This window comes from Asparagus officinalis, chromosome 9 (genome assembly GCF_001876935.1).
Source record: "Asparagus officinalis chromosome 9, Aspof.V1, whole genome shotgun sequence".
NCBI lineage: Eukaryota > Viridiplantae > Streptophyta > Magnoliopsida > Asparagales > Asparagaceae > Asparagus > Asparagus officinalis.
The window spans coordinates 46453672-46470301 of record NC_033802.1 but is presented as its reverse complement, the minus strand read 5'-3'; the positions used below and the strand labels follow the sequence as shown (position 1 = coordinate 46470301).

The 16630-nt window shown below is 34.5% G+C and overlaps 1 protein-coding gene across 1 annotated transcript; it reads right to left on the bottom strand.

Moving 5' to 3' along the window:
* Positions 6608 to 8740, bottom strand: LOC109824663 (non-specific lipid transfer protein GPI-anchored 2-like). The gene is made up of 3 exons (XM_020391299.1): positions 8301 to 8740; positions 7434 to 7505; positions 6608 to 6938 (listed from the first exon to the last, which is right to left on the bottom strand). The coding sequence occupies exons 1-3, from the start codon at positions 8638 to 8640 to the stop codon at positions 6826 to 6828; spliced, it is 525 nt and encodes a 174-aa protein (XP_020246888.1). The 5' UTR covers positions 8641 to 8740; the 3' UTR covers positions 6608 to 6825.

The following is a 16630-nucleotide window of genomic DNA, read 5'->3' as shown; positions in this document are numbered from 1 at the left end:
TGCTGCTTATCAAGTATTCACTGTAATAATATTCACTCAATGGCAAGCTCGTATTAAAGTTTTTTGTTCTGACTGTGCCAAAGAGTACCTATCCTCTACCATGCGCTCTATCATGTCCTCTCATGGGACTATCTTTTAATAGTCATGTCCCTACACTCATGAGTAAAATAGTATTGCTGAATGCAAACATCATCATATTCTCGAAACCGCTCGATCCATGCTCATTTCTTACTCTGTTCCTCGTTGTTTCTGGGCTGAGGTCATTCCACTGCTACTCATGCTATTAATATCACTACATCTTGCTTTCTTTTCGGTGATATTCCTTATAGTCGTGTTTATACTCATCCTCCCCGTTATGATCTGGTCTGTGTTTTTGGTTGTCGTTGTTTCGTTCTTCTGTCATCTCACGAACATGATAAATTATCTCCCAGAGCTGTTCTCTGTGTCTATTTAGAAATTAGTTCGGAACATCAAGGTTATCATTGTTATGATCCTGCATCTCGTCGAGTTCATATATCTCAACATGTTCAGTTCGAAGAGGATTCTCCATTTTGTTCTGCTTCCGATGATTTCAATTTCCTTCACACTACTGATTGTTCTTCTCCGCCAGCTACATCACCTACTTCCTTACCTCAGTTTTCCTTTCGAGATCTCCCTGAAATCTCTCCATCTCCTTCTGTTGACTCTCCCTCACCCGAGCCTTTTTTCCACCATCTGATCCATATCCTATAGACACGACACTCACTCTAGAAAATACTATTGATCTCCATGCGCCTACGCCAGCATCTCTCCCGCCTAAGGTTCCTCTTGCACTTCGTCGAGGCAAACGCCCACATGTCATGTCTGCACGGTATGCTTCGGTTACGTCCTATTCGTCTATCTTTCATAGTTTTTTTGCTGCCATTCATACTATAATCGAGTCAAAGTCCTTTCAAGAGGCCGTTCAATTTTCAAAGTGGTGACAGGCTATGGTTGAGAAATTTCAGGCCTTTCAGCAAACACATATCTGGGATCCCTATCATCTCTTTAGTAGGCAGTAAATGGGTTTATAAGGTCAAGTATCATCCTGATGGCACCATTAAAAGTTGGAAAGCTCGTTTAGTGGCTCGAGGTTTTACTCAGCAACAAGGTATTAATTATGAGGAGACATTTGCTCTTGTTGCTCAGATGCCCACCGTTCGTACTCTTCTTACGGTCACTGCTGCTCATCGTTGGCTTTTATACCAGATGGATGTTAAAATGTTTTTCTCCATTGCTCTTTATCTGAGACAGTATATATGCAACCGCCTCCGGGGTCCAATATTCCTACGGGACATGTATGTCTCCTTCGTCGTGTTGTTTATGGTCTCAAGCAGGCATCCCGCGCTTGATTTGAGTGTTTTTGCGATATCGTGCTCAAGGCGGGTTTTATGGAAAGTCATCAAGATGCTTCTTTGTTTGTTCGAACTACATCGCGTGGAAGAGTTTTATTACTTATCTATGTAGATGATATGATCATTACAAGTAACAATGTGGCTAGTATACAGTACGCAAAATCTCAGTTGCAATAACAGTTTCACATGAATGATCTTGGATCTCTTTAGTATTTTCTTGGTCTAAAAATTTCTCAAGGCTCGCAGGGTATACTACTGTCTCAACAGAAGTATCTCTCGGATATTCTAGATCGAGCTGAGCTAACTAACGATGCAACTATCGATACTCCACTCCAACAGAATGTCAAACTTCGCTCTACTGATGGTGAGCCTCTATCTGATCCTACCCGATTTCGATATCTTGTTGGCCAGTTGGTCTATCTGTGCATCTCTCGATCAGATATCTCTCATGATGTTGGCATTATCAGTCAATTTGTTAGTGCCCCACGTTCTATACACTATGCTATCTTATTATGGATTCTTCGGTATCTCCGGGGTACTAGCACTCGCTCTCTTCTGTTTCCTGCTACATCCAAATTAGAGCTTTGTGCATATTCTGATGTTGATTGGGCTGGTGATCCCACTACCAGGAAGTCTACCACAGGTTATTGTATATTTCTTGGTGATTCTCTAATTTTCTGGCGGAGTAAGAAACAAGATGTTGTTGCTCTTTCCAGAACCGAGGCAGAGTATCGTGCAATGTCAACAACAGCTAAAGAGATTATTCATCTTTGTCGTCTTCTCAGCGATTTTAGTATTTCTGTTACGACTTCTACTCCTCTCTACTGTGATAATAAGAGTGTCATCCAGAGTGCTAATAATCCAGTATTTCATGAGAGGACCAAACATATTGAGATTGACGCTCATTTTGTCCGTCAATAAGTTATCAAGGACAAGACAATTCTACTTTCTCATGTCTCATCCGCTGACGAGCTTACAGATTTCTTCACAAAGACCTTACCTGTTCATCGGTTCCAGTTTCTTGTACGCAAACTTATTTTGTTTGATCCAACAAGAGTTTGAGGGGGCAGTTGATAATAGTATATTGTAGTGGGTTTTAGTCTCACATTGGTTGTGAGAACACACACCACCCTCCTCTACTTGTATAAATATATGTGTACACTCAATATTCAACTCAAGAAAAATTTACCCAAAACTTTCTCTCTCTCTCTTACTTTAACACATCTTTTATGTACTAGTATTTGTTAAAGTAGAGAGGAGGTCATACTTAAATCTAGCTTGATTGCGGATTAGTTATGACCACTAGATTGAGCACGGAACGGATCCCTCACATAGGAGAACAATTTTGTACCAAATTTGGCGTTTGGCGGGTATTTTGATATTCTTAAACAAAAATTAATGTAAATATTGTTTCAGTGTGGACATTAAATTGTCGAAAGAAAACTTCAGGATTGCAAAGTTCAAAAAGGGGGAGACTTTGGGATACTAAAGTGGCAATAACCCTATTATAAATACGTGACTTGTTTACACTTACTAGGTCTTATGCACGTGCAATGCACGTGATTAAATACTATGATTAAGTATTTTTGATTTATTTTCTTACTAAAATTTGTTTCTTCGTTCCGCTTTGCTTGTTTTTGTTCACTTATGTCTTTAAACTGTGATTATTTATTTTCTTTAATGTTTGTTTGAATGGGCTACACCAAATTTAAAATTTTTACATTAATAATTGAATTGATAATAAATAAATGTAATCTAAAGCTAATTTGAATTTGCACGTTATTTAGATCGACATGAAACCAAGCTTGACTTGAGAAGGTATAATGTTGTAAAAGTAAAAAAACACTTGAAGAAATAGCGTCATAAAAGAATGATGAATAATTAAAACCAATAATTCAAGATGATTAATTAAAAGTGGACTACAATAAAACTAAAAAGAATATAAATTTTGTTGTTAATCATTAATAGACTTTTAAAAAAATTATAAAATAAAGATTAATACTAACTCTAGTACACTTTTATATGATAAAAGCATCCACATAACCATATAAAAATATTAAAAGAGTTCATGAAAATCTCTTCTAAAGGTTCATGATTTTTCTCAAAAAATTAAGCTATTCTATAAAATATTTAATAAATTAAATTTGTGTTGTATTTATAAAGAGCCTTGATGGAGATGCTTTTGTTTTAGTAGCTTGTTCTGAATAAACTCTACATATTAGTTTTGAAGTGTAATGTTTTTTCTTTATCGTGTTATATGGATGTTTGCTTGGTTTAATTATCATTCCCTTATTTATTCAATAAGTTGTATCTTTGGATTGATATATATTATTAACACAATTTATGATGACATACATATCTTTCCTACAAATTTGAGACAGATATAAGGTGAATTTTATATTTAGTGGTCTTTAATAAGAATTTTAGTTGTAAAATATGTTACATTCATATTTAAAGATCTTGAAATCTGACAGTACTATTACATGCTTATCTTTGATCGTGTCCCTAAAAATTGATCATCCGTTGGTAGTCATATCCCCAAATAAGGTTACTTGCAGAGTCGTGGTACTATATAGAAAAAAGAAAAATATCAATTTTAACTATTTTTTACTTACGCTATGGTAACTAGGTATCATGTGCATACTTTTTGTCAATTATAGTGATTTTCCTCATCTTATCTAGCTTATTATATCTCGCAATATAGTTGATCAATGACTTTACTTTAGTTTCTACTGCAATATTATTTATATATAATTTTATATTAAGTTTATAATTCCTTTAATATTTTAAGAATAAAGTATGAAAGTTTATAATATTTACTAATTTTTCTTGTATCTTTCATGAAGAATATTTTTTTTAATTAGGACAAAATTGTTTAATATGTTCTTCAAGGGGAACTCAGTCAGTGCTTCTTTGTCAGATTTTCTTTTTATCAATATCAATTCAGGTGATTCATGAATGTTTCCAAATTTTGAGTTTATTTCCTTCACTTCTCCATTTGAAATGAAAACAAGTTAGTTCTTTTAAATGATATCTCTGAACTTTCTGATAGTTTCTCCATACATATCTCATTGTATTTTTACCCTATAAATATTATCAACATTAGACATAAATCTTTATACATTATAATTAGTTAATGCTAACCTATTATATTATAGTATTTTATTAATTTTTCTTCTATCAATGGATGTTATTATTAAAATTATATGCAGTTCCTTAAATTTATACAGTAATGTTAAATTTTAATCTATCATATATTTTTAAATTCTTATTCCTAAACTGGATAGTTTTAATCTACGGTAATTGCTATTTTTTATTGGCATCAACTTAGACTACTTTTAGATGTTGAAAAGAAATGATAAATTTTAAATTGAAAGTTAAATTTATATAACTTAATGTTATAATATCAAACATTTCCTCTTTTCTTTGCTAAAATTTTAGCCTTTTTATGATTTTAAACTTTTGAGGGTGTGTTTTGTAATTTTTACACTTTGATAGTATTTTATGAAAACTTTTACTTATAAGTTGGGTGCTTATAATTCATATTTCATGTATTGGTGGTAAGTTTTCAAATATTAGAATATTTCTTGTAACTGTGAAAATTTGAAGGTATTTTTACAATTACTAAAATTTTGGGTTGTTTTTAAAAATTTAAATTTTCAATGTTCTACTAATAATTTCTAAATTTGATGGGTACAGGTTATAAGTTTTAAAAATTTAGGATTTTTTGTAATTTTTTATTTTTGAGAGAGTTTTTTTAATTTTTATAACTTTAAGGTTATTTTTTTACAAATTTTAAAATTTTAAGTGCTTAATGGTAATTCTTGGAATCCATCTATGTTGTTGCTAAGTTTTGAAATCACTAAAATTTAGGGTGCTTTTTATAATTTAAACTTTTGAGGTTGTTTCTGTAATTTCTAAAATGTTGAGGGTGTTAATTATAAATTTTAAATTTTTAGATTTCTTGTTTGTTTATAAATTTTAAAAAGTCAAGGTGGTTTGTGTAATTTTAAACTTTTAAGGATATTATATGCAATTTTTGAAACTTTTGGGTTTTTTGTAATACTTCATGTATTAAAATATGTTATCCACGTATAATTTTTTTATCTTATTTTTTCTAAATTGTTGAGTTATAGGTAGTTAATATGGAGTTAATATAAGATATAATTCGCATTTGGATAGATTAAGATTTAAAAAAAATATTTAAAATAACTTTTTTTAAATTGTTAAGCCATAGATATTTTACGTGGAATTAGATAAGATATGTTTAAAATTTAAAAAGTTTAAAATTTAAAACGATTAAGATTTAAATAAAATATCCAAAATAGTGAAGGGTAATATTGATCATGAAAAGTTTTTCATGAACTCGTGCTTTTAAAAGGAATATGATTAATATAAAATATAATTCTCATTTGGATAGATTAATATTTAAATAAAATATTTAAAATAACTTTTTTTTCAAATTGTTGAGCTATAGATAGTTTACGTAGAATTAGATAAGATATGATTAAAATTTAAAAAGATTAAGATTTAAATTAAATATCCAAAATAATGATCAGAGTAATATTAACCATGAAAAGTTTTTTCTAAACTCGTGCTTTTAAAATGAGTATGATGATATAATATGATATGATATGATATAATTTATAATCGTAAGAAAACAAATAGTTATAACTGGTATTGCAACTGAGGCCCCACCAACGAAGGCCACGACTAAGGGCATCTCCAACAGCTTCTCCAAAATTTTCTTCAAAATGGGGAAGCAAAAGTCATATTCTCCAAATTAATTTTAAACCAACTCCAACAGCTTCCCCATTTTGAAGAATCCATTTTTTCCTCTAAAAATTTGGAGAATACTGCAGATTTGGGGAAGCTTCCCTATTTTTTCTCCTTTATTTCTATTTTGGGGAATGAGATGAGGAATCTGTTGGACCAAAAAACTAACTAAATTTTCCAAAAATAGAAAATGGAGAAGCTGTTGAAGATGCTCATACTATCACAACTCACAAGTTAACGGCTGCCTCACTGGACTGCAACGGCCTCTGTCATCACCAACAATCAATATAGAAGAACACAGTTGAGGATATTAAATTACCTTACGGCAGCTCACATGCATGGTAGGAAATGAATTGAGTGTGAGCAAAGCAGTGCATCTTGCTCTTCCCAAGAAATGCATCAACCAAGAAAACAGCTCATAACTCATAAAAACCATTCCCCACAATCCACCACCTCCCTACTCTTTTTAATGCAACATTTATTCATCACAAGTCACCCACCCTCACAATCCACCAACCAAACCAAGTTTTGTCCAAATCAATAACAAGACAATAACAATGATAATAATAATAACAATAATACATCAAAACAGTGTTCAAATTATTAAACGGTCTTTTTTTATGTGTAGGTAGGAAGTCACATACATGTAAAAAGAATGAAAGTGTTTTGGTGGAGCTCAGAAGAAGATGGCTAAGGTGAGGAGGAGGCTGATGAGGGTTACAAGGGTGGAGGTGGCTCTGGCGGTGTTGCCGGAGGTGGAACCTGCTGGAGCTGCGATCGGAGTAGATCCTATAAAAGATATTAATTTCGCCATTAAAAATAAAAAGAAGTGACGAGGAGAAACGAAAACAGTATTTTCTACAGGAGTCATCAGCACCCATAAACTATAAGGGGTTAATTGTTTACTATTCCTTTTTTTTTTAGCGCTTGGATTATCAGAATATCTATCTACATTGATGCCACAAGACATGCACATAACGCATACAAAAACAGGGGAGATAACCCGTTTTGGTATTACTAGTCAAAATGCTAAAACATAAAATTTTAGGAGTAACAAGCGGCTTACTTACTCCTGTAATTAATTAACATGGTATGTTTATCTGCATAGCCCTTAAAAATATCGAGTTTATAATAATTGAAATATTATTGTTCTCACGCTGAAGTGAGATTTGTGGGGAGTGCGTGGTTGGTTGGAAAGTGGGCGAGTGTTGAGGACCAGAAAACGCAATAGGAGCTGACGATAACACAAAACTTTAATAGTGGAAAATTAGGAGAAGCACTTACCTGGTACCTCTGGACCTCCACTTGCTGGAGCTGCTGAAGGGCCCATCGGGCTTGCAACTGGAACTCCAACAGCTGCAAAGATGTTACACTTCCAAAATGTCAAGGCCAAATCACATTAACCATCCAAAATTGTGCAAAATTTTAAATCCCTGCTGAATGCAAAATTTCATGAAAATTAAGGGGCTTTGTAAAGTTTAACACAGGAAGATGTATCATGGTAAAATGCTCTTGTTCTACTAAGAGAGGTATAAATTCCAACAGTAAGAAATGGAGTCTGCAAATCCTCTCAAATTTTCTCAAATTAGAGAGGATTCTTTCTGAACAGAAAAGGAGGAACAAGCATTGCTCTGTATTATAAATTAGTTCAATTTAAACCGCAATCATTTCAAAAATTACCTAAAATGAGTCCAAGATAAGAATACAAACGTTTGCTTCCGATTCCCTACAACACAGGTAGCATGCTTACACTGACATACACCTATGTAACTAGAGAAAATATCGCTAGAGTATAACAATCTGTATGCGATCGGGCTGTTCTGATGCATATTATCCTTACTTACTATAAGTCTACCACATGTAAATTTGGGATAAGATGAAGTTATTTGTAAACATGACACTGGAGTAATCCTTGTTCAAATCTTGTAGGCCATGAATTGATCTTGCTGAGTTCAGGTTTTGGCCCATGCAAAAGAGCGCCCAATGCGCAGAGGTAATATGCTAACGCTTAATAAACATCAACAATTTCAGAGTTTTGTTTCAGTGGAAGCGTTACGATTTATTGTAAATGGAAAAAGTCAAAAAAAAAAAAGTGCAAATCAAGAGACCACCTTAGATCTGAAACGTAGGGAATTACAAATTTTGACTAACCTGAGCAAAGGCTGACGGGGGGAGTCTGGACCTTACAGGCTTTAGGCAACATGAGAGCCTTAGAAGTGTCGATCTTGACCCCGCCGGTCTCCGGCACTGTCAGGTTGCTTCCGGCCTCGACATACGTCAGGCACGACGACAGGTTCAGTAGAGCGTTCATGCAGTCCATACCGGGCATGGGCGCCCCTGCCGAGCCTGGAGACAACATCGGCCCCTCGGAGATGATGGAGGAGGATGGGGATGACGATGGTGCCATTGCTGGGCTCTGCGCTTGTGTTGTGGTGGTGATGGCAACAGTAATGGTTAGGAGTAGTGAGAGCATCTTGAAGGTGTTGGCCATGGCCAGTGCTGTTTTCTTTGCTGCTGCTTCTTTTTCCCCCCAAGTGATGGAGGTGTCTGGTTTTTATCTTTCCTCTTTTTAGGAGGAATGAGGACTGGGTTGGTATATATAGGAGAAAATATGTAGTGATCCAAGCTACGCTTCAAGCGTGCGTTGGAATATTTACACTTTGATACCAAACAGTACTTTTATTAATACTTTGAAATCCTAAAGTTTTAGTTACGGTTCAATTTGATACTCTCATCCAGATTTTGTTGGGCTGTTTGGATGGATGGGTAAAAGGGGAGAAAGCTGCCAAAAATATCAGCTTTTTGGCAGCTTTCCCCCAAAATCGCCTCTTATAGAGGCGATTTTGTGAGAAAGCTGCTAAATAAGAGGCGATTTTGGGGGAAAGCTGCTAAAAAACTAACATTTTTAGCAGTTTTCCCCCTTTTACTCATCCAAAAATCGGAACCAAACGGGATGTTCTGCTAAATTTGTATTACATTATAGTTCCATTTTACACAATTTCTAGGAACCAAAACAACTAAGTATTCCCAACAGTAGTGAACATGTTAAATTCGACAGAAATTCCGAGGAATTGTCGATGGGTTATCAAAATGAAATCTGATCTAAAATTCTTCTCAAAATGGGGCTAGGACCTAGCCCCATTTTGAAAATTGCTAAACATGCCCTTACAGCATTGAACAGTTCAAATATCCTTTGCGATATTGAAGAGAAAAAAGATAAACCATGGGGTGCCAAAATGAAAATAAGCCTAGAAATTATCTAGGTATCCTAATTGACTGTATTATTAATGCACCAGAGGTATGTCAATAGTTAGGTCAATACACAAGTTCCTAATTTTACTAATTGGAAATTATTATCTCTCTGATGCACTGTTAATCCAATTGATCCGAGTTTCTCTTACTAGAGATATGTCGACCAATGAATCAATACATAAATTCAAAAAGGAATGACGGACTTATCTAAAAATAGATTCAAACAAATGCAAAAGTTTTGAGGTTGGATGACATTTTCGAACTTTTCGGGATTATCTCATAATGCGGGCCAAATTTCTTGGGGTTCTTGGTTTTTTCGGAAATTTACCCAACATTTAAATAACAGGAGCACAGTGATCCGCATACACTGTGTAATTAATATAGCATGTGAATATTTTTGTTGATAAAATTAAGGGGAACTGAAAACCATATTGCATTTATTGCGTGCAAATTAAATTAACTGGTGGTGGTTAGGGTAGCTTCCAATTGTGGCATTTAATATGACGGTCCGAATTCGGCTATGAAATCTACCAATAACTATAAGAATATGTGGTGTTGTAATATTCACATTTCATTTTTTTTTCCTTACTTTTATCCTAAAAATGATTTACAAATAAAAATAACGATAAACTTTCTCTCTCCCATTTGCTTCCAATCTTAACAAGTTAGAGCATCTCCAACAGTTTCCCCAAAAAATTCTCCAAAATGGGGAAGCAAAAGTCATATCCTCCAAATTATTTTTGCTCCAACTCCAACAGCTTCCCCATTTTGAAGAATCCTGTATTTATTACAATAATAAAAATATTATACATCCCTATTTTGGGATGCTCTTATGCATTGGAACTTCCCCTATGGTTTTTCTTGTAATTACGGATTTTGTTTGATAGTTATTTTCTCCTCAAACCTGTTTTGAAGAACGTGCTGCATTTATGACAAAGCTCTCCCAAAATATTTGAAGAACGCCCCAAATTTGGGGAAGACTCCCCTTTTTTTCTCCTTCATCCCTATTTTGGGGAATGAGATGGGGAATCTGTTGGACCAAAAAAAAGCTCAAAATTCTCCTAAAATGAGAATACCAATAAAATGGTGAAGCTGTTGGTGATGCTCTTATATTCAATTACTTTGGGAGATATTTATACAAGACAAACATGTGAATTACATAAAGGTAAAGTTCATTTTATTCACATGAAAAATTTCCCTTTATGTCCCAACTTGTAATGTAAAATTTTTAGAAACTCATCAATGTGTGGGAAACTTGACATAATAGTTACGAAGTTGGATTCTCTTTCTTTTGTCTAGCTTGAAAGTCTAGACCATCCTCTGACTTTGCACGACACACCTTCTGCCACCTAATTAGGTGGCAAAAGGTATGTCGTGCAAAGTCAGAGGGTGGTCTAGGCTTTAGAGATATACATATATTTAATCAGGCATTGGTGGCTAAGCAGGCAAGGAGAATCATTCAGGACCTTCTTCTCTGGCTAGTAGGGTTTTGAAGGGGAAGTATTTCAGAGACTCGGACTTCCTTTCAGCTGGTGTCGGCCCTGGCTGCTCTTATTTATGGCGGAGCATTATCTGGGGGGGAGAGCTCCTGGCTCGAGGTCTGAGATGGATGATAGGTGATGGCCAGAGTATCTCTATCAGTGCTGACCCATGGATCCCAAAGCCCTTTTCTTTCAGGTCAATCACTTCTCCGATCGACTCTTCCAAAAGGGTGGCTGAGTTGATCTCTGCTTCGGGTACTTTGAATCATGAGCTAATTGCTACCTCCTTTAGGCAGGTAGACCGGGAGGACATTTTATTTATCCCACTGCCGCCTTCTTCTGTCCCTGACAGACTCATTTGGCATTATGAGGAGAAGGGGTGCTACACGGTCAAGAGTGGATACCGACTTATTCGCCACACTATGCCTGATATTGCTTCCACCTCGGATTCTAGGGCAGCGAAGTGGTGGTCCTTGATCTGGCATGCGGAGATCCCACCGAAGATTAGAGTGTTCCTTTGGCATCTGTTTTATGATGCTCTCCTCACCTCAGCTGGTTTATCTCGTAGGGGGATCTCTGTGCCCCCTAGTTGCCACCTTTGCTCTGCTGCCTTTGAGACTGCCCTTCATATCTTCACCGTCTGCTCCTTTGCTCACTTAGTGTGAGGGTCCTTAGATATTTGGAAAGTGATTGATGGTTTTCGAGGCACGTCTTGTGGTGATTTTCTTTTCCATCTCACCTCTGTTTACCCTGGGGACTCTCTGGCTTTGGCTTTCACAACCATGTGATTTGTATAGGGGGAAAGGAATATGCGCTCTCGTGATGGTGGTGTTAGAGAGGCCTCGGTCTTGGTGACTCGAATTCTTTGTTTTGTGGAGGAAGGGGATAGAGTTAGAGGTCTCTCCCACGACATTGTCACCCTTCCAAATGGCCTTTTGCTTTGTATCCCTCTGCTCCTGTTTGCTGAAGCTTAACACAGATGTTGTTGTTCCTCTGAAAGGAGATATTATTGGTTTGGGAGGTGTTATTCGGGATCGCCATGGACATGTGATCGGTTGCTACTCTATGGGGATCAGGGGTCCTATGTTTGTGGATCATGCAGAGCTGTTGGCTGTCCTGGAAGGCATTCGCTTTATTTAGCGTATAAACTGGAGGATTTCAGTGGTAGAAATTGACTCTCTAAAGGTTGTCTCCTTGGTGGACTCTCCTTCTCCTTTTGCTTCCTTGACTCCTATTGCAGATGAAGTTCGCGCTGGTCTGATTATCACTGGTTGCACTAAAGTTTCTTATGTAAGTCGTACCGGTAATGGTGTTGCTCATTTCTGTTGCTCATTCCCTAGCTAAGTTGGTTGAATGTTTGTCCTCTTGTTTTTGGTTTGTTTCTACCCTTTTGTTTTTGAGACAAATTATTGTTAAGGACTTAGCTAGTTAGATTACCCTACCTGTCTTTTCAAAAAAAAATGTAGCATAACAAGTTCAAAAGGCATTAATTATGCCAGTTCATGAAAGGAATGAGAGAGAGCTTTTATAGTTTCTTTTCTTAACTATTTAGGTCATTTTTCATAGGAAGTGTTCATATGTATAAATTGAGTGGCTACAAACAGTTTACATTTCTAGTCTAATGCTCTCTTCCCACGTTCATTTGAAGAAACTGAGTTGATTAAGACCAAAATCAAAGGAAATATTTATAGCTTAACAAAGAAATCTTATAAGGTGGAAGAAAAACTTGACACTAATACTAAACATATATATTAAAGTTGATGATTAGTAAATAGGGTGCTAAAAAATATATCTATATGCGGATGTATCGATATCATCATCCATTAGGTTATAATTGTGGATGCAAAATATCTACATCTGATAGGATAGATATATGTAGTTCAAATGTCTGGATTCATACACGCGATATCCAAATATACATCAATGTGCCGTCATAATTGTTTTGACCATTAGATTAATGGCATTGAGACTAATTTTGATGATCGAGAGATCCAATCTTAGCTTTATGGAACATATTAGTGGTCTATCTTGTATCATTTGACCTGTATATCTTACAAAATTTATTTATTTTTCTCATATTCATTTTGTATTTGTTTATATTTTCATTTAATTATTCGCATTTGTATTTTATTTTAGTAGATATGGATATATGTTTTCTTTACCATTCATACTTAAGGCCAAACCAACCATGGTTAACAAATTAGAGGAATTTTATAACAGATAGACTAAATTCGGATAATCTATATCATTTGGGGGGACCTAATAACAATTTAATAATTTGAGGAACTATCCTCAAAATATGAAAAATGTGAGGGAATAATGTCAAGATAGCCCTAAGGCCACATTTATTTTTTATCCCGGGGCTAGGGGTATAAGGTATTGTATTCTCTAGACTATAGTACTAGGATTATATTATCCTAGAACTATTTTAGTCCAATCCAATGTTTGTTTTCACATATACTAATACTAGTGTGTACCCCGTGCAAAGCACAACCCCCTTTTTTAGGCATTGTATTTTGAATCTGCTTCCCTCTAAGCTTAATACATTTGTTTTAATTATTGTATACTTAAAATTAGGAACCAAATCTACTGCTTTATACTTAAAAGGGTACTGTTCATGATATAGTAATACTTAAAGGACTGTTCATGCTATAGTAATTTACTGTAGTATTTACAATAGCATGAAGAGTAAATCATTGGTTGAACTGTAAGTCTTTGGATCTACCTTTAAGTAAAGAGGATGTAGATTCATACTAACTTAAAATAGTCTATTCTAGCGTTTATTTTTAGGGAGATTATGACCATTAATTCCAACTAATATCATGACTAAAATAACATTTTGCCCTTAAATCAACTGATATTTTATTAATATTTTATTAATACAGCTGTTTGGGAAAATTTTCAAACTTTAGGCATGAAACAGTAAAAAATGTCGAAATACACTTACTCATCTTTTAATAGCGGTATATATTTCGTTGTTAGTACAAGCATGAAACAGTAAAAAAGGACCCGTTACTATTTCCCAAAAACGGTAGTCATTACTGTTCCATGGTAGAATATTGTAATTTGTAAATTTACATTCTAGTGTTCCATTTTATTCAATATTACTATCTCTTTTCAGTTGCAGAATGTAAATTTAATGCAAACCATTCATTTTCTTAAGAATGATAAGCAATGCAGCGACGTTGTGCTCCTTTTGCGAGTGAAAATAAATAGCTGAAAAGAAAACTCTGCGGAAGATTTTGAGCGAAAATAAATACGCTGAAAATAAAATCAGCGGAACAATAATTTGTGTAAGAAAAGCTGTGGAAAAATAAATTGTTGATAGAAAAATGTTGCAGAAAAAATCGGTAGAATTAGAAGGGTATGGAATATTTTTTTCCAAAATCTTAATCCTTATAGATGATTAGTAACTAAATTGTAAAGATAGGAGCGGGGTGAGCCTAATTTAGTCCCTCTCGAGAGTTTAATTTAGTCCCTCTCGAGGTATTAACTAGTCCTTACTTAAAAATAATCTAGACCAAATTTTAAAAAATACATAAAAAAAAGTAGGTCCAAACTATTTTAAAATAGTACACTCAGTATAGAAAACATGACCTAAAAGTTATTGCTTTCAAATAGTCTTGATTCAGTGATTGATGCAAATTGAATTGAGTTATGTGCAAATCTTGCAAAAAATTGCTTGTCATTGATGATCAGATTATTTATGAGATCTATAAAAAAAAGCAGCTATATGTGGCTGATAATTGCTGGCTGTTCACAAGTCTTAATGCAGAAGAGTCCTTATGTAAATGGTAGCCATCAAAATCATTGTTCGATCAAAATTATTTTGTCAATGCTATTAATATGTTCATACTGATAGATAGGATAACAACTGGTCAAATTCGGGTCTGGGTCCATGTAAATTTGTAGGATCCATTTAAAACCAAACCCATAAAAAATTTAGAATCCTCTTAAAATCTAAAAGGAATTTTCGATTCGTTGCAATTTTATTTGCAATACATATTCGATCACAGAGAAGAAGAGAAAAACGACGAAATTCTTTAAGGGGGTTCCGGTAACAGGTGAATGAGTTTGATTTCTTTCGTTGTTGTATTTTCTCAAGGAGAATACTCCTCCTTTTATAGGGGCCACACCCATCATCTCCACCCCCTCAAAACTGCCTCTGAGAGATTTTCTCTCAACAAACCCCAATTTCCATGTTTTCCACGTTTCTCTCAACTGAGAAAAACATTGATTTGGTCACACAAGACCAAGCCAGAGTTACATCTCCCACTTGACCAAATCAACCAAGTGACATGTCTCCCACTATCCATGAGATCAGATGTTTCTCCTTACCATTACTCTCACTATTCATAGAAAGTAACTCTTATTTCATTATTCATGAAATTTTACTTGGACTTATTTATTCCTAAGTCTCATCAAACTTACATGTTTGATAAAAGATTCCGCTGGTATTCCTTTTATCAAAGGATCAGCAATCATATTTGTACTAGGGATATAAGTCACTTTAACTTCTTCCTTTTCTACAATATCTAATATAGTGATACTGGATCTCAATATGTTTTCCTTTGGAGCTATTCACGCCACTATTGATTAAGCTAATTATTACTTGATTATCGCAATAAATATCAATAGATCATTCTAACAAATTGAGATCTAGATCAATAAAAAAAATATCTTATCCAGATATCATGTGTAGTTGTCATACTGCAAGCTATATATTTAGTTTCTTGTGTATATCTAGCAACACACCCTTGTTTCTTGCTACTCTAAGAAACAAGTCCTCCTCCAAAGATGAATAAATATCCCAAAGTAGACTTTCCATCATTTTTATCACCTCCGAAATCAGCATCAGAATAACTGAGAAGATCAAGCGGATTGACTTAAAAAACTAATCTATGAGTCAATGTACATTTGATATACTTCATAATCCTTTTAACAGCTTCCCAATGTGTTAGTCCTGGATTACTTTGATATCGACTGACTAGACTTACAGCATAAACTATATCAGGTCTGGTGCACAACATTACATATATCAAGCTTCTAATTGCTTGAGCATAAGGAACATCTAATGGATTTTGCCCATTTTCAAGACTTTGCTCTTTACATAATCTCTTTCCCATGACCAACGAAGTTGGCGCCGGATTGGAATTCTCTATTCCAAACCTTTTAAGAACTGATCTTAAATATTTTTCTTGGTTTAAACTTAGTATTCTAGACTTTCTATCCAAACCTTTTAAGAACTGATCTTAAATATTTTTCTTGGTTTAAACTTAGTATTCTAGACTTTCTATCTCGAATTATTTGAATTCCAAGAATTTTTTCTTGGTTTAAACTTAGTATTCTAGACTTTCTATCTCGAATTATTTGAATTCCAAGAATATATGATACATCTCCCATGTCTTTCATCTCAAACTTTTCGCTAAGATCTATCTTGATTTTATTCAACATTTTTATGTTATTTCCAGCGAGCAATATATCATCTACATATAAAGATAATATAGTAAATTTACTCCCACTTTCTAGACATATACATAATTATCTAATTTGTTTTGAATAAAACTAAGTTTAATAAGTGCATCATGAAATTTGAGATACCATTGTCTAGAAGACTGTTTTAAACCGTATAGAGATTTTATTAATTTGTAAACTTTATATTCCTGTTCTTTCACCTGAAAACCTTCAGGTTGTTGCATATATATCACTTCCTTCAACTCTCCATTAAGGAACACAATTTTAACATCC

Coding starts and splice junctions, on each gene's coding strand:
- LOC109824663 (XM_020391299.1), bottom strand. CDS start 8,640: ATGGCCAACACCTTCAAGATGCTCTCACTACTCCTAACCATTACTGTT. Junction 7,506..8,300: donor CCCCGTCAGCCTTTGCTCAG/GTTAGTCAAAAT, acceptor ACATCTTTGCAG/CTGTTGGAGTTCCAGTTGCA. Junction 6,939..7,433: donor TGGAGGTCCAGAGGTACCAG/GTAAGTGCTTCT, acceptor TATCTTTTATAG/GATCTACTCCGATCGCAGCT.